The 21,575-nt window shown below is 44.5% G+C and overlaps 1 protein-coding gene across 5 annotated transcripts in view; it reads right to left on the reverse strand.

Annotated features, from left to right (window-relative positions):
* Window positions 1-21,575, reverse strand: part of LOC120516813 (protein inscuteable homolog) — a 232,787-nt gene that overhangs the window by 119,326 nt on the left and 91,886 nt on the right. For 4 of the 5 annotated variants that reach the window (XM_039738779.1, XM_039738787.1, XM_039738773.1 and 1 more), the window contains exon 2: window positions 3,325-3,401. In XM_039738779.1, coding sequence (XP_039594713.1) covers window positions 3,325-3,380 — 56 coding nt within the window. In that variant the 5' untranslated portion in view covers window positions 3,381-3,401. Of the gene's footprint in view, window positions 1-3,324; window positions 3,402-5,214; window positions 5,408-21,575 lie in introns of those variants that run through there. The other variant, XM_039738792.1, reaches the window with a different exon arrangement.

Here is a 21,575-nt window from a genome sequence, read left to right on the forward strand (position 1 = left end):
GATTAAATCTCTCAGATGGTCTCGGAATGCCTTGGGATCCCACTCTATGAGTTGGCTAGTGCTGCTGGGGAAAATGGCATTTGGGCCTCACTGTTAAGACTGTTACCCCCATGACCTGGCTTCTGATCAGTGTTGGTAAATGGATGGACGGATGGGATAAATAGACAGAAATGCGAATGAATGGTATAATTTGCAGCTTTCGCTATAGGTTAGGTTGTGCGTCACCATTTTAGATTGACGTCATAATCTGAAGTTGGACAAACGTGGATTTGACAGACCAGCCCTGAGTTTCCGAGTAGGTGATCTAATTTGTGGGGGATGTTCCAGTTAAAAATTCCAAACTATCCATCAAATCCATCCATCATCCAACCCGCTATATCCTAACCACAGGGTCACGGGGGTCTGCTGGAGCCAAATCCCAGCCAACACAGGACGCAAGGCAGGAAACACACCCCGGGCAGGGTGCCAGCCCACCGCAGGGCACACGCACACACACACATCAAGGATAATTTAGAATCACCATTCCACCTAAGCTGCATGTCTTTGGACTGTGGGAGGAAACCGGAGTATCCGGAGGAAACCCACGCAGACACGGGGAGAACATGCAAACTCCACGTAGGGAGGACCCGGGAAGCAACCCTGGGTCTCCTAACTGCGAGGCAGCAGCGCTCGCCACTGCGCCAGCGTGCCGCCCATTCCAAACTAAGAACTCAGAAATTCGGACTGCCCAGTTCAAATGGTACGCAGCTTTACTGCCAACAGTGCGCTCTAGAAGCTGCCCCAGAGGAGACATGCTTTGTACAAGTCCCCCTGTCCCGAGCCCTCTTCAGGGCCCCCTCTGCTCCATCGACGCAGTTGAGCTAAATGTGCGCTCGACGCGTCACAGAAAGCAAAACAGATCTACTGTATGTTTTCCAGAAAAGAGGTTTCTCTGAAAGATTTCCAGCGACATCTGATCTCCAGATGCTTCTCTGAACCCTGGGGGCGCCAACAAAGCCACAGGATGACTGCAAGAAATGTCTTTTTCTTCAAAAGGTCTTCTTGCTGTGAAGCACTTGTCGGGACGATCCACTTCTGCGCACTGCACTACAGTAGAGAGCAGGGGTCTCTGTTTCTTGCCGCACTTTGTTAGCTGCACCTGCTGCTCACAGCCACCACTGCCAAGTAGAAGGCCGCACGCCACATGAACATTCGTATTGATCTCACGAATACTGGCAGGCATCACTTCACTCTTAACATGTCTGAAATGAGAAGCCTTTAAGGGACGGGGACACGGCAAATGCAATGGTCGTACTCCATTTATTCTTCCCGATCACTAGCGATGACTCCGAGAAGGCCACTCTGTGCCACCCAGGGTCTCTAGCATCCCCGGAGACCTCTTAGTGTTTTTGTCTTTGTGTCAGTGACCCTCATAAACTGGACATACGGCACGCACCAGACGGGCACACTTGCTCTCATACTCACTGGCATAGCTCACACGTATTTGTGGGAATCCCTACAACAGTGATGGATGGGACCCCCCAACTCCCAAAAAGAAAGCATTTATTTTAAACCCACCCATCTTACTTCTGCAGTCAGAGAACATTCAAATTAACATTTTTTTTGCGTGACCAGCCAATTTGTTGCAGTTTGGAGTTAATGTTGTAATAATGAAACATTTCTCCGGTGTTTTTATTTCCTTAGTTCTGTCTACCTCGGCACATCTTTATTTATAGGCTTGTGGTAATTGGGCCCGTTGGCTGAACACGGAAACCTTACTCTGTTACTATCCATCCATCCAATATCCAACCTGCTATATCCGAACCACAGGATCACGGGGGTCTGCTAGAGCCAAAACACAGGGCGCAAGGCAGGAAACAAACGCCGGGCAGGGTGCCAGCCCACCACAGGGCACACACACACACACACACCAAGTACACACTAGGGACAATTTAGAATCGCCAAGGTTACTTGCCACAAGACAGAGCAACGTGTCACACATCAGCAAGGACCACGGCAGAAACGGAGTCATTCTTCTGCAACAGGGACATTTTAAAGGGGATTTGACCAACACGGTCGCCAGATCTGACACCACCGGACTTCTTCCTGTGGGATTACGCGGAAAGGAAAAGTCTATAGGAACAAGCCTCGCACTGTGGAAGATTGGAAGGAAAACATCCAACGTGAAATTGCTGCTGTTCCCTCTGAGGCGCTTGCCGATACGATTCAGGAACATGGAGCGCTGCTTCGAAATGTGTCTGGCAGGAAACGGAAACCACTTCCAGCATTGCATGTCATGCAATCGATAACACACACGTCAAGGTAGAGAGCGGATTTTTTTTTGGTTCAGATTGCTTCATCCTAACAGGCGTTACGACAGAATATTTAGGGCTTCTTTCAAGTGAATCTCCCTGTAGATTGTGTAGAAATCTCAAAATCAACTTTCCCTTATCTTCGAGAGAGGCAACTGAGCATTAAAAATGAAGATGACTAGTCAGTCAGTCCCAACTACGGGGTCACGGGGGTCTGCTGGAGCCAATCCAAGCACGCAAGGCAGGGTGCCAGCCCACCGCTGGGCACACATTAGGAACAATTTAGAACCGCCAATGCACCTAACCTTCATGTCTTTGGACTGTGGGAGGAAACCCACGCAGACAACATTCAAACTCCATGCAGGAAGGACCCGGAAAGCAAACCCAGGTCTCCTCACTGCCAGGCAGCAGTGTTACCACTGTGCCACCATGCCGCCCTTACGTATATATCCATCCATTATCCAACCCGCTATATCCTAACACAGGGTCTGCTGGAGACAATCCCGGCCAACACAGGGAGCAAGGCAGAAAAGAAACCCTGGGCATGGCACCAGCCCACACACACACCAAGCACAATTTAGGATCGCCAATGCATCTAACTTGCATGTCTTTGGACTACAGGAGGTAACCCACACAGACACAGGGAGAACATGCAAACTCCATGCAGGGAGGACCCGGGAAGCGAACCCCCAGGTCTCCAAACTGCCAGGCAGCAGCGCTACCCACCGTGCCGCTCCCTCTGTTACTATGGAATGCAAAATAAACTCGATATGGAGAATGTGATCTTTTAAGAAAAGCAATGAAAACAAAAAAACACAGAGGGAATACTTGGAAAAACCGCCGTTGGTGACATCTGGGACAGGCCACTGTCACTTCACCTAGACCATTTTGCCTCCGTCTGAATTTGAACACCAACATCTACTACGACTGCTAGGACTACTTCTACTATATCTGCCCCATTTGTCCCCCCACCCCTCTCTTTCTTCCTGTTATCTTTTGACTCCTCATGTGAAGGGCATTACGCATTACTTACCGCTGCAGCGGGGTTACTAGAAAATCACACAGGGCACTTTCTTGGGATGAGGCCATCGTCACCGTCTTTGGCAAAACCTACGATGAAACAGAAAAGACAGAAAAAGAGTCAGCGTCCATGCTGGAGTCCAACTGGAGCAAGACGCCAGTCTGCCACTGAGGCCACACATAAACACTTGGGAAGACAGCCATGCTGACTGGGAGGGACTAGAGGCTGGCGTGTGATCGAGGAGCAAGCAGAATTCTGGCAGGCCAGCGTTAGAAGACACATTGGAGCCACGAAAGGGAAGGCAAAAGGCGAATTGCACGTGAAAAGGAGATTGTACACCCAGAAGATGCCACTCAGACAGTGAGCTAAAACAAACTCGACAACATCCAGAACTGCTTATTGATGATGGAACAGCTCTCTGATACTATAAAAAAAATTGGACAAAATCCACCCTTGATCCTGAAGTTCTCTCTAACTATAGGCCCATCTCCAATCTTCCATTTCTGGAAGTTCTGGAGAAAATAGTTGCAGCTCGACTTCATGACCACCTCAAACTGAATAACTTGATTGAGAAGTTTCAGTCTGGTTTTCGCCCTGGCCATAGTACTGAAACAGCCCTGGTCAGGGTTACTAATGACCTTCTAATGACAGCAGATACTGGTTCTCCTTCTCTACTTATCCTTCTTGATCTGACAGCTGCTTTTGACACGATAGACCATAACATTCTCCTTCATCGCCTGCAATACACTATTGGACTTTCTGGAAATGTTCTTAATGGTTTACATCGTACCTGACTGGTAGAACTGAGTATGTTGCCTTGGGTAGCTCAAAATCTTATACCCACAGTGTTACCTGTGGTGTCCCTCAGGGCTCTGTTTTTGGGCCCTATTCTCTTCAACATCTGTATGCTTCCCCTTGGAACTGTCATTGGCAGACATGGTTTATCCTTCCATTGTTATGCTGATGACACTCAGCTTTACCTCAGGATTACTCCCACCTCCATTAATGCTCCTCTGCCAACATCTACTTTGACTACCTGTTTGGAGGAGATAGAGGCATGGATGAGGCTTAACCTTCTTCAGTTGAACAGATCCAAAACAGAAGCCATCTTAGTTGGCACACCACATCATCTTCGTTCTTCTATTATTACTGGTACAGGGTGGCCCACGAAAAAGTAGCCCGCCTTCCTGCCAGAGTGGCGCGCCGATTGACTACCCTCATCACAAAAGCTGTGTAGACGTAGTGCAAACGTGTGAGTACGAGCTGAGCGACATGTATCCCATTCCACAAAGAATCGCAATAGTGGAGGTGTACGTTCTCACGGGTTCCATTAAGGAAACGCGGGACATTTTTGCAACAATCACAAATTCGGGAGACATTTACAGAAGACAGGATTGTCACCAAAGGATTGTGGCCTCCGAGATCGCCGGACTTAAACACATGTGACTTTTATCTGCGGGGCAATTTGAAGGGAAAAGTGTACGCTAATAACCCGAGAACTTTACACCAGTTGAAAGACAATATTCGTAACGCAGCTCGGAGCATTGGCGCCCCAGAGTTGCGTCGCGTATATGACAACATGCTAAGGCGCGCCTTTAAAATGCATTGACGCACAAGGAGATCATTTTCAGCACTTTCTGTAAAGAGGGAGTAAAGATTTTCGCATTTCAAGTTCTTTCTTTCTTTACGGAAGGGCGCCTTTTTTCGCCAGGGAGGCGGGCTACTTTTTCGTGGGCCACCCTGTATTACATTCTCGGGTCCAAACGTTCCTCTTTCTATATCTGTCACTAATTTGGGTGTTAAAATGGATTCTCAACTCACTTTTGACAGCCATATTAAATATCTTTGAAAATCTTCTTTTTATCATCTCACGAGCGTTGCTAAACTCCGCCCTATACTTACCCTGGCGGATGTGGAGAGACTTGATCACGCCTTTGTCTCCTCCAGGTTGGACTATTGCAGTGCTTCTCAAATAGTGGGGCGCGCCCGGCGCCCCCAGTGCTCCATCAAGGGGGGCGCATTTGACCTCGGGGAACATGCTTTTTTATTTTTCTTTTAAATTTTTTTTGAATTTAGAATGCACTTTAAATCTTTTCTGTTACATTCAATAAAGCTATTCTTTGTTGTAAATTGGTCCATATTTCTTTCTTTTTTTATTCTCTTATACGTTAATAAGGATACAGTGTTATGCAGAGGTGTACTTATAACAATTTTATAGACAAATGATACTATTTATAGTCGCACGGGGGGCGCGAGATGTTTTCTTCTTCCTAGGGGGGGCATGACAGATAATAATTGAGAAGCACTGGACTATTGTAATGCGCTTTTTATCGGGATTCCTGCTAAGAGTATCCAGAGACTCCAGTATATTCAGAACTGTGCTGATGAGGGTGCGAAAGTACGGCCACGTCACTCCTATTTTAAAAAATGCCTTCATTGGCTCCCTGTTTCACTTAGAATAGAGTGTAACGTTTCCCTCCTTACTCATCAGTGTATTTATGGGCATTTCCCCCATTATTTACAGGAACTCCTTACCCGTCATATGTCTTCACGTGCCCTCCGCTCTGTACACATTAACACTCTTCAAGTTCCCAGAACTAAGCTCAGCAGCATGGCTGACAGGACCTGTTCTGCTGTGGCGCCGAGACTGTGGAGCGGATTACCTGAGAGCCCCACAGTCGACTGATGTTTTTAACGAAATTTAGAATCTTATCTTTTTAGAAAGATATCTTATTATTGAAGTATTTTTTTTTTTTAGGTCTTTTTGTTTTATTACTTGTTTATATAAAGTGCAGTATAAATAAAATTTATTATTATGATTATTAAATGACACCAGCTGACAAATCGGAAGCTGGCCTACATATGATTATTATTATTATTATTATTATTATTATTATGAAGTCCTTTACTTTATTTTACTCTGTAGCACTTTGAGATCGTTTATATAAAGTGCAGTATAAATAAAATTTATTATTATTATTATTATTATTATTATTATTATTATTATTATTATGATTATTAAATGACACTGACAGCTGACAAAGCACGCTGGCCTACATCGGGAAGTCCTTTACTTTATTTTACTCTGTAGCACTTTGAGATTGTTTATATAAAGTGCAGTATAAATAAAATTTATTAACGCTGGCCTACATCGGAAGTCCTTTACTTTATTTTATTATTATTATGATTATTATTATTATTATTATTATTATGATTATTAAATGACACCAGCTGACAAACGCTGGCCTACATCGGAAGTCCTTTACTTTATTTTACTCTGTAGCACTTTGAGATTGTTTATATAAAGTGCAGTATAAATGAAATTTATTATTATTATTATTATGATTATTATTATTATTATTATTATTATGATTATTAAATGACACCAGCTGACAAAATAAAACGCTTTTTATTATTATTATTATTATGATTATTATTATTATTATTATTATTATATTATTATGATTATTATTATTATTATTATTATTACTCTGTAGCATTGAGATTATTGCAGTATAAATGACACCAGATTATTATTATTATTATTATTATTATGACAAACAGCTGACAAACGCTGGCCTACATCGGAAAGTCCTTTACTTTATTTTACTCTGTAGCACTTTGAGATTGTTTATATAAAGTGCAGTATAAATAAAATTTATATTATTATTATTATTATTATTATTATTATTATTATTATTATTAAATGACACCAGCTGACAAACGCTGGCCTACATCGGGAAGTCCTGGCGTCACAGCCCTCAGTGCAAACCCCACTTCACTATCACTAATACCCTAAAGGGTAAACGTCCTGTCTCAATCAAGCTAGTTACAAAACCTGACAGTCAAGTGCATGGGACTTACTTCACTGATTTGAAAGTTGGAGCACTTTATATTTTTCAGGCACTTCATTAAAGATTCAGTGATTACATCTCAATTTATTAAAAAATAAAATATAACAATTACCCATATACAAAAAAGTGATAATAGGATGGAATTACATGTGGTAGCAGACTACAGGGAATACACGATTTTTAACAGCACCTTACAATGCCAAACAGGTTAGACAAGGTACACAAGGCCTGACATCGCAAGGCTCAGATATGAAAAAATTCAACAACATACCACCAAAATATTTAGAACACTCTGGACGAGAACAGGCCGTTCAGGCCAACAAAGCTCGCCAGTCCTATCCACTTCATTCTTCTAAAATAAAACATCAAGTCGAGTTTTGAAAGTCCCTAACGTCTTACTGCCCACCACACTACTTGGTTGCTTATTCCAAGTGTCTATCGCTCTTTGTGTAAAGAAAAACCTCCTAATGTTTGTGTGAAACTTACCCTTCACAAGTTTCCAACTGTGTCTCCATGTTCTTGATGAACTCATTTTAATGTCACCGTCTCGATCCACTGCACTAATAACCTTCATCATTTTAAATCCTTCAGTCAGGTCTCCTCTTCATCTCCTTAAGGCTCAGCTCTTTTAATCTTTCCTCATAACTCGTCCCCTGTAGCCCTGAATGCTCTCCTCTGGACCTTCTCTTGTGCTGTTATGTCTGGTGGGCCCAAAACTGCACCCAGGACTCCAGGTGAGGCCTCACCAGTGTGTTATAATGGTTGAGCAGAACCTCCAGTGACTTGTACTCCACACGTCAAGGCGCTATATAACCTGACATTCTGTTACCCTTCTTAATGGCTTCTGAACACTGTTAGATTTGAATACACAATGGGTGGTCTGAATATCAAGAGTCTACCTCATGAGAAGGATTTAGGAGTCGCAGCGGACTCTAAGCTATCGACTTCTCTTGTCAGATTATATAGCGCCTTGATGTGTGGAGTACAAGTCACAGGAGGTTCTGCTTTATTATATTATATTTGGGGCAGCCACCCGTATAATATATCCTGCCTGCAAATGTAGTACATTTTCATAGAGTCCAAAACAGAACTGATTATGAAAGACAAACATGGAGGCTTTAAAGGCCCGCAAAGGAAGTGACGTCATCAAAAGGGACGGAATCGGAAGTGATGTCTTCTGGTCCGGAAGTGACATCAGCAAAGTGGCCGGCACCGAAAGTGATATCTTCTGGTCCGGAAGTGACATCAGCAAAGGGGCCGGCACAGAAAGTAATGTTTTCTGGTCTGGAAGTGACATCAGCAAAGGGGCCGGCACCGAAAGTGATGGCTTCTGAGGTGCTGCAACCTTGCAGGATTTCCCGGGAAAGGTCTGTAGGGAACTGAGAAAGACAGTCAACGTATTCTGCCGCCCCCTGGTCAGATGTTTTATTACAATTACTCAAGCCCTTTAGTGGCCTTCTACTTGCGTATGTGTGACACATGACTCTGCTGTCTGTTTATTGTGACAGCATGGAAAATGTCCGTCTTTTTAAAAGTGACAGATTAGGTGGGGGGTATTAAAAGAAACTGAAGCAGTCTGCATGAGAAACCCCTAAGATCATCTCCAGACCCCGTGTGTGTTGTGAGGCTTCACCCAGACCTGTCCACCCTCCATCAACACCCCCCAACACTCCCCCGGTCTCCAATGCCATAAGCTCCCTCATGGTGGCAGCCGTCCAAACCCGCCAGCATGGCATGAGGCATTGTGTTTTATTGAAAGGCTGCTTTGTATTCGTTTGTGTCTCACTATATTCCAGCTACAATTTCAGTCGGCGCTCGCCGCCCCCCTGATCAGGGCAGAGCGGATTACGTGCTGCGGCCCCGCTGAGGCTTAAGAGACTGCCTGGTGTCTCTGACCGCAGACAGACCTCGAGAAGATCTCAAATGAATAGAAGGGGATTAGATGTAAAATACTGAGAGGCCTGATCATAAAATGGAATCTCAAGCTAATGAACAACACAAGCCATTACCATCCTGCTTTTTATTTCTTGAATGAATTTTGCATGACACAATTCAATTACCAAGGTTTTTCTCTTTCATCTGCTGAAGCTTTTCCCACTTTCATGTGGCGTCGGTGGTCCCCCCATTCTCATCTGTTGCACACGTCCTCACGTGAGACCCCCTTTCTCCTGTCTCTTTTCCTTTGCACCCCCATAGTTTGCACAATCGTGGATGTCTCCCTTCTCTCTATGCAGGGTGAGCCAAAAAGAAATACCGCATTTCAAACGTTTATTCTACAAGATCAAATAAACTTCATTACGACACAAGGAAGGATACACAAAAACTGTGTTGTAAAAATGACGTCTTCAAGGTGGTGGCCATCATTAGCGATACACTCCTTGAGACCATTTCTGAACGCTCGCTTGACTCAAAGGGAATGGAGGCGATTTTGTGGCGAATAGCATCCTTAAAGGGCTTCAAGGTTTGGAGGTCGGTGTTTGTGTAGACCTTCGACTTGAGATGAAATCACACTGAGCGAGATCAGGCGAACGTGAAGGCCACCTGACATCACCGTGTAGGGAGATCAGCTTCCCCGGAAACGTCTCCTGCCAACCTTGCATGGATCTTCGCCTAAGACGTATGAGCTGTCACTCCAGACATCCACCACATCCATTTCTTCCAGTTCTCTAGCATTTCAATGTGACGTTCTGAAGTGACGGTGACCGTTGGTCCTCCCTCCTCAAAAAAGTAAGGGCCTACTATGCCAATTAATAAAGTGTCTGTCTGTCTATCTATCTATCTAACTATCTATTATATAGTGCCTTTCATTCTATCTATCTATCTATCTATCTATCTATCTATCTATCTATCTATCTATCTATTATATATGCCTTTAATCTATCTATCTATCTATCTATCTATCTATCTATCTATCTATCTATCTATCTATCTATCTATCTATCTATCTATCTATCTATCTATCTATCTATCTGTTATATAGTGCCATTCATTCTATCTATCTATCTATCTATCTATCTATCTATTATATAGTGCCTTTCATCTATCTATCTATCTATCTATCACCGTGCGGGGGTCTCTAATGAAGTTCACAAGGGTTGGTTTCATCTAACATTTTGCTTATTTGAGCAGCCATTCAAATGAAAATGGGCCTCATCGCTGATATCACATGACGATGGCATCTCGATGAACAGTTTGCAGAATGTTGGTGCACAACTCTCTACGGCTCTCCCAGTCTCTCTCAGTGAGGTCCTGCACTGCCATTATTTTGTATGGATGGAAGTGAAGGTCCTCGTGTAAAATCAAAGACGTGTTGGAAATGCCGAAGACAGAAGTACGCTGAACGTCTGGGAGACTGTAAAATGGATACCCTTACAGCTCGGAAGTTTTCTGGTGTTTGTACGGCCTGGAGATTTTCCGTTCAATGTTTTACCCATCGATCTAAATTTAGCCACCCACCGTCCTAATTGGGATGTCACCATTAGGAGGAATGCTGAAGTGAGTTCGGAAGGCATGTTTGCGTAGTGATGATGAATTTACACACAGGACCAATGCAAATGGCAAGGGAAAAAAAAAAATGACAAGGGATCGCCTATTAAAGGACCCCCCATCTCAACTCACTCTACCTCGTGCCATGACCTTGAGAAACGTGCCACTTCATTTTGGCTCATATAGACGTTAAGACGTTCGGGACTTTCAAAACTCGACTTGATGTTTTCTTGGAGGAAATAAGTGGACAGGACTGGTGAGCTTTGTTGGGCTGAATGGCCTGTCCCCGTCTAGAGTGTTCTAATGTTCTAATATGTAGGCTTAATGCAGCTTTTCTCAACCTTTAAGTATTTGCGACCCGAGTTTTCATAACAGTTTTAATCACACACCCCTAATGTTTTTTGAAACCCTAATAAAAAGTTTTATTATCCCGTAAATGTCAATAGGGACTCTACTCTGTTGGGCCCTTGACCAGCAATTGCTGAGCGCTTTGAGTAGTGAGAAAAATGCTATATAAATGCAAAGAATTATTATTATTATTATTATTATTATTATTAAACCTACTTAACTTTTATTGACATTTATCTAACTCTACATTTATTTTTCTAGTATCAGAATGTAGTTTAATTTAATTTGTTTTGGTTTCAATAGATGTATTTTTCATATTTTCAATTCTTGGTTTCTTTTTTTCACATCTTTGAGCCCCTTTTTTGTTACTTTGTGCCCCCCACAGGTTGAGAACCGCCAGCTTAATAATACATCATCACTTCTCTCCTCACAACAGATCTATGACATCAACTCCCATAACCCTCCTGTTTGTTCCTCCACCAGATTCTTGCAGTAAGCCATCTAGTCCAGTTGTCTTCCCACACTTCATTCTTTCCAGGAATTGCAAAAATTCACACAAAGATGCTCACATATTGAAGCTAAAAAAGGGCGACCTTTTAACCCATCGAGATTTAGTGTAGGGGTCATGAATTACGTGGCCAGCAATCCCCCAGATTGGGGATACAAAGAATAGCAACTCCCTCAAGAAGGCAAAATAACAGTGGAAACAGTTTAAAGTAAAAATATAAAATTTGAATGAAATGTAAAAACTAGGGCTGCTGTTCAAGTAAAAAAACATAATCGCGATTAATCACACAATTAAAATGTCTGATTCAAATTAACTACAAATGAATCACATTATTTCCATCGAGCGTATTAATGTTTTATAAAGCAGAAATAACTCAGTGATTCATTTTCAGTACAAACCACTTTCAACAATCACGTGCCTATACATTTTTTGTTTAAGTGTTGTCACAGATGGCCGGGATTCTTGTCCGACTGGGACGCCTCTTCATTCTATGGACCGGGGGAGCAAGCCTGGTCGGGACAGTACCTCCCCCTGAATGCTAGATGGCAGCCCCCCCTGGGATTTTGGAACTCAAGCTTATTGGGGTTTGTGGCCACCACCAGGGGGGCACAGCAGTGGTTCCTGAGCCCATGTGGGCGGTTCTTGCGCCACACCTGGAAGTGCAGCTGGAAATGGGGTCATCAAACACCTGGAACTCTTCCGGGTGGGCTGTAAAAGGAGCCAGCAGCCACCACTCCGGGAGCCAGAGTAGGGAGGAGGGAGACAAAGAGGAGTGGAGGAGAAAGAGAAGAAGTATTGCGCTGATTGTGCGATGGTGCTTGTGGGAATGGGGGAGGCGTCACCCACAGGCGAAGAAAAAATGAAAACATGTATTTGTTTTATCGCCTTTGTCACAGTGTGTTACTGCTTATTGAACAGTTTAGTGCAACAGAAACAACTGATGTGCGAATCGCTCAAAAGCTCAAGGTAAGTTTGTATTCTTATTTGAGCCGCATCACAATACAAATTAGTCTCACACTTTGATTGGCTCTGTCAATAATTCTGTCTCTAAAATGAAATGAAGATGATAAATGATTGATTTTCTGATTATTTATTGTATGTATTGTATTTATTATATTTCTGATGATTTATTCAGCCAGTTGCTTAAGCAGATCAGTTTATTAACACTGGATGTTAAAATGATGGTATCCAGTGTGACCAGCAGAGGGTGTAGCACCACCCCAAACCCCCAGACACAATTACACAGCACAGTCCTGGGTTCAAACAGAAGATACTGTATATATATATAAACTGCTCAAAAAAATGAAAAGAACCCTTTTGAATCTGAGTGTAGCATCAAGTCAATGACACTTCTGGGCTGTTGATCTGCTCAGTGAAGTAGCAGAGGGTCTTGTCCATCACTTTCAGCTGCTTTGGTGCACTAGATTGGGAAGAAAACAATGAGACGACCCCCAAAACAGGAATGAATGGCTTAACAGCTGGAGGGAGGCCACTGACATCTTTTCTGGCTGTTTTTTCATTGTTTTGCGTTTGGCTACTACTGGTAGCATGAGACGATACCTGGACCCTACAGAGGTGGCACAGTTAGTCCAACTTCTACCGGATTGCAGGCAAATCAATACCACATTGAGTGGCATTGCCAGAAGTTTTGCTGTGTCTCCCAGCACAGTCTCGAGGGCATGGAGGAGATTCCAGGAGGCAGACAGACAGTACCTCTAGGAGAGCTGGACAGGGCTCCTCGTAGAAGGTCCTTAACCCATCAGCAGGACACACCAGTATCTGCTCCTTTGGGCAACAGGATGAGCACTGGCAGAGCCTACAAAATGTCCTCCAGCAGGCAGGCTGGCCACTGGTGTGAATGTCTCTGAGCAAACAATCAGAAACAGACTTCATGAGGGCGGCCTGAGAGCCCAAAGTCCTCGAGTGGGCACTGTGGAGCTCAGTTGGCATTTGCCATAGAATACCAGAATTGGCAGGTCCACCACTGGCGCCCTGTGCTTCTCACAGATGAGAGCAAATTCACCCGGAACAGACGTGAAAGGGACTGGAGAAGCCGTGGAGAACGTTATGCTGCCTGAAACATCGTTCAGCAGGAGCGGTTTAGTGGGGGGTCAGTGATGGTCAGTCTGGGAAGGCAAATCCATGGACGGACACACAGACCTGTACAGGCTGGACAACGGTGGGCACCTTGACTGCCATTAGGTATCCGGATGAAATCCTTGACCCCATTGTCAGACCCTATGCTGGTTCCTCCTGGCGCACGACAATGCCCGGCCTCATGTGGCGAGAGGATGAAGGAGTTGATACCATTGACTGCCCCCCCTCACTCACTCGCCTGACCTCAATCCAATAGAACACCTCTGGGTGGGACATCACGTTTCGGTCCATCAGACACCTCAGCCTGTCCAGAAGCTCAGTGATGCCCTGGTCCAGATCTGGGAGGAGATCCCCAGGACACCATCCGTCGTCTCATTAGGACGTTGCCAGGCATGGGGGAGTGGAGAGGGCATACAAACAACCGAGTTATGATTTGGAGTTACTGCAATGACATTTCGGCCAAATGGAGTCGCCTGCCCGCCTGCCTGCCTGCCCCATCATTTGTTCACTTTGATTTTTGGGGTGTCTTTGAATTCAACCCTCTCGCTGTCGGTTGATCGTTTTCATTTCCATTCTTTCGTTCCTCACACATCACGATGTCCGTCCATAGCAGTAGAGACAGCCAGCAGGATTTTTTCCCATTGAGATCTGACGTGTTTTCAAAGTGTTCCTTTAATTTTTTGAGCAGTTTATATATATTTTATTGTACAATACCTCCAAATCTTTTTCACTACAGTATAATACAAAATCCTCTTGCCGTCCTTCCACATCTCCCACGCAGTCTCATCCACTCTCTTCCCGTCTCTGACCATCCACGCAGAAAACTCAGCTACTTTTTATTCTGGTGCCACAGTATTGCACATTGGAAGCATTCCTGGGTCAGGTGGGACCCCTTCAAAAAGAGGGTATAACAATCCCCTGCAGCTCCCCCTGGAGGTACCCAAGATCCCTGACAGGGCTATTCTATGAGACAACAGTTCCCACCCTGCCCTGTGGGTATCCATATGGGAGTACCACCAGTGTGAGGCTGCCAGTGTGTGCATTGGCGTAACTCAACCCTTCTGTCCTCATATCATTGCCCCCTGCCCTGGCAAGGAACCTACCTCAGTCCTGATGAGGACGCCTGTACATCCAACACAGGACTATCTTCAAATACAAATCAAGTCAAGTTGGGGAGCGGGCACTGGTACACCACGCTGCCGCACCCACAACACGGTGAAACAACTCTGGATCCCGGTTGGCAACCCCCCAGGGCAGACACGCAGTCCAGTTCTACTCTCCAGAAATGACCCTCCATCTGCTGCAGCCAGGTGTTATGTGGGCGACCCCTTGGCCTGGTCCAGCCACTCGGGTCCCCAACAATGAGGGTCTTACAAGCCGGATCACCCTCGGGGATCGGCCGTTGTGCCGTAACTGACGCTCCCTCACAGTGCAGGTCATGTGCCTCAATCGGGACTCCATGAGCAACACAAAGTCAAACCAACGGTACCCAAGGATTTTCCGGAGAGACACACATGAAGGAGTCCAGTCTTCATCTCAGGTCACTGGATAGCGTCCATGTCTCACAACCATATGCTGTAGCAAGACAGGAAGCACCAGGACTCTAAAGACATGGACCTTCGTCCTTTTGCAGATATCGGGAGCGCCACACACCCCTTTCCGGTGACTTCATGACCCCACGTCTACTGACTTCATAGGAAGAGTCACCAGAGTCACATGAATGTCACTGCCAAGGTAAGCAAACCTCTTGGTGAGGTTGACACTCTCACCACAGACAGACACACTGCTGATGGCCGTGCCCAGGAGGTCATTAAAGGCCTGGCTCTTTGGTTTTTATCAGGACCCTCACAAGCCCAGACACTCAGACTCCTCAAAAGTCAAGATCTGTGAATCTTTCTTCACCAACAGATGCCCCACAGCCACTGGACCCCACGATGCTGCCCACCACCCAGTCCATACAAGCATTGAACAGAGTAGGAGCAGAACAGACCGCTGACAAACACAGAGGGTCTGCCTCCTGCTCTCTGCACAGCACTCACAATACCAGTGGACAGGCCAAATACAGAAAACAAAAAAATGTGTTCACAAGGGACATGTGTTGGGAAACGTTACTTTTAAAATGAATTTAGTTATTCGTTACTTACAAAAAAAGTAACTAAATCATCAAGTCAAGTCAAGTCAAGTTGGGGAGCAGGCACTGGTACAGCGTGTTGCCTCACCCGCCACATATCAAAACAGCTCGGGATCCCGGCTGGCAACCCCCCAGGCAGACAAGCAGTCCAATTCCACCCTCTATCTGCCGCAACCAGGTGTTACGTGGGCGACCCCTTGGCCTGGTCCTACCCACAGGGAATCATGCCACATGGCCGTAATGCCACAACTGACGCTCCCTCATTGAGCAGGTCATGTGCCACATTGGGGCAACACAAAGTCAAACCAGCGGCACCCAAGGATTCTCCAAAGAGACACAAGAGTCCAGTTTTCGTCTCAGGTCACTGGACAGCATCCATATCTCTCAACCATATCACTAAATATGTAATGTAGTAGTTTATTATAAAATCTGATGTATTACAAACTGTGCGTTTTCCTTGCGAGATATGAAAGCCATACTTGTAATCAAAATAAATCAGTTTCCCTGAACAAAGAAAAAACTGCGCTATTCATGACTACTGCATTCCCAGATCAAGACAGATGAAAACATAAAGCAGGACAGACTGAAAAACAAAAAAAAAACATTTAAACATGTTTTATGGTTATGGATCATACAAGATGGCCTGATGGGGTCGTTAATTTAGATGTCTTAAACTGCGCATTGCCATGGAGTAGATTGTATAAAATACTGTAAGTCCAACTATCTTAACCTTCAGGCCCAATGGATGGAAATATTAGCCTGATCGCTGTGCACTGCCATATTTGAATGGTTCCAGTATTGTTCAGGCTAATGTATGTTATAATGTAGGCTACAGAATACAATGAAATAAACAACAACAACAACAACAACAACATGCCATGTCTGCTCTGGGGGAAGTCAGAGTGAGCTATAAGAAGTCGAGTGATTCTGCAGGCATGCGTACCGTGCTGTTTCAGGTCACATATCCTTCCATGGCCCATGTATTCGTCACCAGGGACAGGGCTGACCCTCTGATATTCCATCTCGCCCTCAGACCTGCACCTCGACAGCCTCTTGAATTCTTTGCAGCGCCTGTATCGTCTCGTTCTGGACGTTGTGCTGTGCTGCACGATGTGACTTGTTTTTAAACCTTCAATATGTGAACGCAGCAATGCTGACAGAAGTGAAACTCATTCTCTCATTCCCTTGTATAAAACATGTTTGATCTGAACTAATCACATGTTATTCAGGCTGGCACAGTGGGTAGCGCTGCTGCCTTACAGTACGGAGACCCCGGTTTGCATGTTCTCCCCGTGTCTGCGTGGGTTTCCTCACACAGTCCAAAGACATGCAGGTTAGGCGCATTGGCGATCCTAAATTGTCCCGTGTGTGTGTGTGCCCTGTGGTGGGCTGGCGCCCTGCCTGGGGTTCATTCCTGCCTTGCGCCCTGTGCTGGCTGGGATTGGCTCCAGCAGACCCCCTGTGTTTGGATAAGCAGGTTGGAAGATGACTGACTGATATGTTATTCTTTGTACTTGAGGAGCTAGGGCATATTTGAAACGACATGTGCAAAAAATATGAGACGGATCACACTCCTTATCGATTCAATATGGCGTACAGTGTTGTATGTTCCAGTACGGGACAGTCCCATATTTTAAGTAAAGGGTGGCAACTCTACTGGTGTGTGTGGATGAAGATTATCATGAAACAACACGGGACATTAGGACAACCTAGACAAGAACAGGCCATTCAGACCAACAAAGCTCGCCAGTCTTATCCACTTCACTCTTCCAAAATAACATCAAGTCGAGTTTTGAAGGTCCCCAAAGTCCTCCTATCTACCACACTGCTTGGTCACTTATTCCATGTGTCTCTATGTAAAGAAAAACTTCCATGATGTTTATGCTGTAGCATGCGGCCGGGATGCCTCCATGCTGGGAGGACCAGGGGATCAAGCGTGTCCAAAGCGTTACCTCCACCGGGATGCTAGATGGCAACCTCCCTGGGTTACAGCGGTGCCTCACACTCCCGCAGGGACTTCATAAGAGTTGGAATGTGGTACAGCTCTGTTGGGATCTGCAGGCGCCACCAGGGGGTGCTGCAGCAGGAGCTGCTCAGTCCTTAGTCCTTATGGGCAGTTCTTCTGCCACACCCGGAAGTGCTGCCGGCAATCAAGCACCTGGAGCACTTCTGGGTGCCTTATGAAAGGAGCCAGCAGCCACTACTCGGGAGTCAGAGTCACGAAGAGGAAGACGAAGCCTGATCCAAAGGGAAGGAGAAGAGAGAGAAGAATATTGTGTTTGTGCTGTGCTTGTGGTGGGCTATGTTGTGCTTGTGGGAACGAGGAAGGCGTTGCCAACAAGGTAAAAAACCAGTGTGTGCCTTGAACTTCTGTCCCACGCTTGTCTATATCGGGTTTAGCTGGCTGTGCCAGGCTAAGTGGTCCATAATGCAAAATTTACCCATAACAAGTTTCCAAAAGGGTGCCCAGTGTTCTCATTAAAGTCATTTTGAAGTCACCACCTCGACCCACAAGACTACTTTAGTCATGTCTCCACTTAATATCCATCCGTTTAAACTGGAAAGGCTCAGCTCTTTAAATCTTTCCTCATGGACCCCGTGATCATCAGAGGTGACTGTGTGGTGTGCGAGGGTGCAGACCTATAAATACCTGGGAGTGCAGCTGGATGATAATTTAGATAATAGTTCTCCATGATAATTTAACTGGACTGCCAATACTGATGATCTGTGGAAGAGAGGACAGAGCCGACTATACTTCCTTAGAAGGCTGGCGTCCTTCAACATCTGTAATAAGATGCTGCAGATGTTCTATCAGACGGTTGTGGCGAGCGCCCTCTTCTACACGGTGGTGGGCTGGGGAGGCAGGCTCTATTGTAGTCACTGAGCTGGACAGTTTGACATCCGTGGCAGAGCGACGGGCGCTGAGCAGGCTCCTGTCAATCATGGAGAATCCACTGCATCCACTGAACAGGATCATCTCCAGACAGAGGAGCAGCTTCAGCGACAGACTGCTGTCACCGTCCTGCTCCACTGACAGACTGAGGAGACCCCACACTATGCGACTCTTCAATTCCACCAGGGGGGTAAACGTTAACATTATACAAAGTTATTGTCTGTTAAACCTGCATTGTTATTACTCTTTAATTTAATATTGTTTATATCAGTTTCAATTTCCCCTTGGGATTAATAAAGTATCTATCTATCTATCTATCTATCTATCTATCTATCTATTACATAGTGCCTTTCACCTATCTATCTATCTATCTATCTATCTATCTATCTATCTATCTATCTATCTATCTATCTATCTATCTATCTATTATGCCTTTCAGATCTGTCTATCTATCTGACTCATCCTCTGTAGTCCCCCTTAATCAGCCCAGTCGCTCTTCTCTGGACCTTCTCCAGTGCTGTTATGTCATTTTTGTAGCCTGGAAACCCAAACTGCACACAGTACTCAAGATGAGGCCTCACCAGTGTGTTATAAAAGTTGAGCAGAACCTCCTGTGACTTGTACTCCACACGTCAAGGCGCTATATAACCTGACATACTCCTTAATGGCTTCTGAACACTGTCTGTCAGTTGATTGGTGTTATATTCACTATGACTCCTAAGTCCTTCTCATTAGACATACGTTCGATTTTCAGACCTCAAGGCGCTATATAACCTGACATTCTGTTAGCCTTCTTAATGGCTTCTGAACACTGTCTGGCAGTCGATATCTTAGAGTCCACTATGACTCCTAAATCCTCTCATAAGGTGGACTCTCAATTTTCTGACCGGCCATTGTGTACTCAAACCTCATATTTTTACTTCTTATGTCTAATTCTTTACATTTACTGACATTAAATTTCATCGTCCACAAATCTGCCCAAGCCTGTCTGCTGGCCAATTCCTTCTGTGATGATTCAGCAGATTCTCAGTTATCTGCTAATCCACCTACCTTGGTATCATCTGCCATCTAAACCAGCTTGTTACTTATATGACTATCCAAATCTATACTAATAAAAGGCAGAGCCCTCACTCACTGACTCACTGACTCATCACTAATTCTCCAACTTTCCGTGTAGGTAGAAGGCTGAAATTTCGCAGGCTCATTCCTTACAGGTTACTTACAAAAGTTAGGCAGGCTTTATTTCGAAGTTCTATGCGTAATGGTCATAACTGGAACCTATTTTTCTCCATATGCTGCAATGGACGTTAGCCCGATGGCCGTGGGGGGCGGAGCTGCGTGTGACATCATCACGCCTCCCACGTAATCACGTGAACTGACTGTGACCGCAGTACGTAGAAAAGATGGAGGAGCCCCCAAAGAGTGCTGAAGAAAAACATCGAATACTTTATTCACGAGATACAAGTTTAATGAGAAGACACGAGGTATAAACGAGACTTTGGATCACTTTGTAACGGAGTTAAAATTGCTGTAGCGAGAAACTTTTAAGTGCCGGGTCTTAGCTAACATTAAATAACGCCTTTCTTTACACCTTTTTTCCTTTTATCCCAAACCAAAGCCTTTCTCTCTTAACACTGCAGAGGACACAAAACTAATTTTCTTTAATTGCTGGTAATGCCGGTAAGGCACATTACTAGAGGCAGAAATTTGAACGTTCACATAGAAAATGTAATTTCTATACCACAGCCGTCGTGTAGCGCCTTTCAAAATGGACCTACTACCGAGAGATGATCCATATACATTTTAGCTGCTGTTAGTTACTTACCTGTTGTGTTACACCGTCTTTAAAATGTACTTTACCCGCAACCACTCGAGTAGTGCTCAATGTAGCTGTACTTCTTAAAACGTTAATGTTTTACTGTTTAATAACTTATAGATTACATTTGATTATTTTTCCCTTGCACTCATACACACATATAGACACATACATATATATACACATACATATACCTGTGTGTATGTTTGAATGTATGTATCTATGTATGTGTATGTATATATATATTGTGGTCGGAGGAGAGGAGGGCTTGTGCCTCCCCCAGACTGCAAGGGGGCGTCCGTCCTGGTGGAAGTCGGGAGGCAGAAGACGGAGCTGGAGAGAGGACAGGAGGCGGCCAGAGGAAAGGCACAGTGACTATGGGCCCTGGACTTTTGGGGGATTCGGTGCTGAAGGCACTGGGGTTTTGTGAGTGCACGAATTTATAACTTGTACATATTATAAATAAACAGTATGTGGTGCAAAATATGTCGTCCGTCTGTCTGTGCTGGGGCCAGCGTTCACAATATATATATATACACACACACCTATCTACATTTTATATACACACACATACATACACACACACACAAATACTGTATATAATTTGTGTGTGTGTATATATGATGTAGATAGGTATGGATATATATATATGTGTATATGTAGATATGTGTGTATATATATGTACTGTATATATGTATATATCAATATATATATATATGTAGACTCAAACCGATTATAACTGCAGCAATCCAAGATGTGAGAAAACACTAAAAAGGAGGCATGTCAGACATCGTGGTACATTTTCTGATGCAGCTACCGAAAATAACTTTGTGACACTGTGGCCAAATACACAAAACAATTACATTGACAATCACGTTACGTTATTTTTAAAATGTTTCCTTTTCTTTTTCATAACTTCTTTAACACACAACTTCGCTGCGAAGTGTGGATATTTTGCTATATATATATATATATATATATATATATATATATATATCTATACTCATAAAGGCAAAGCCCTCACTGACTGACTGACTCATCACTAATTCTCCAACTTCCCGTGTAGGTAGAAGGCTGAAATTTGGCAGGCTCATTCCTTACAGCTTACTTACAAAAGTTGGGCAGGTTTC

Source organism: Polypterus senegalus, chromosome 1 (genome assembly GCF_016835505.1).
Source record: "Polypterus senegalus isolate Bchr_013 chromosome 1, ASM1683550v1, whole genome shotgun sequence".
Taxonomy (NCBI): domain Eukaryota; kingdom Metazoa; phylum Chordata; class Cladistia; order Polypteriformes; family Polypteridae; genus Polypterus; species Polypterus senegalus.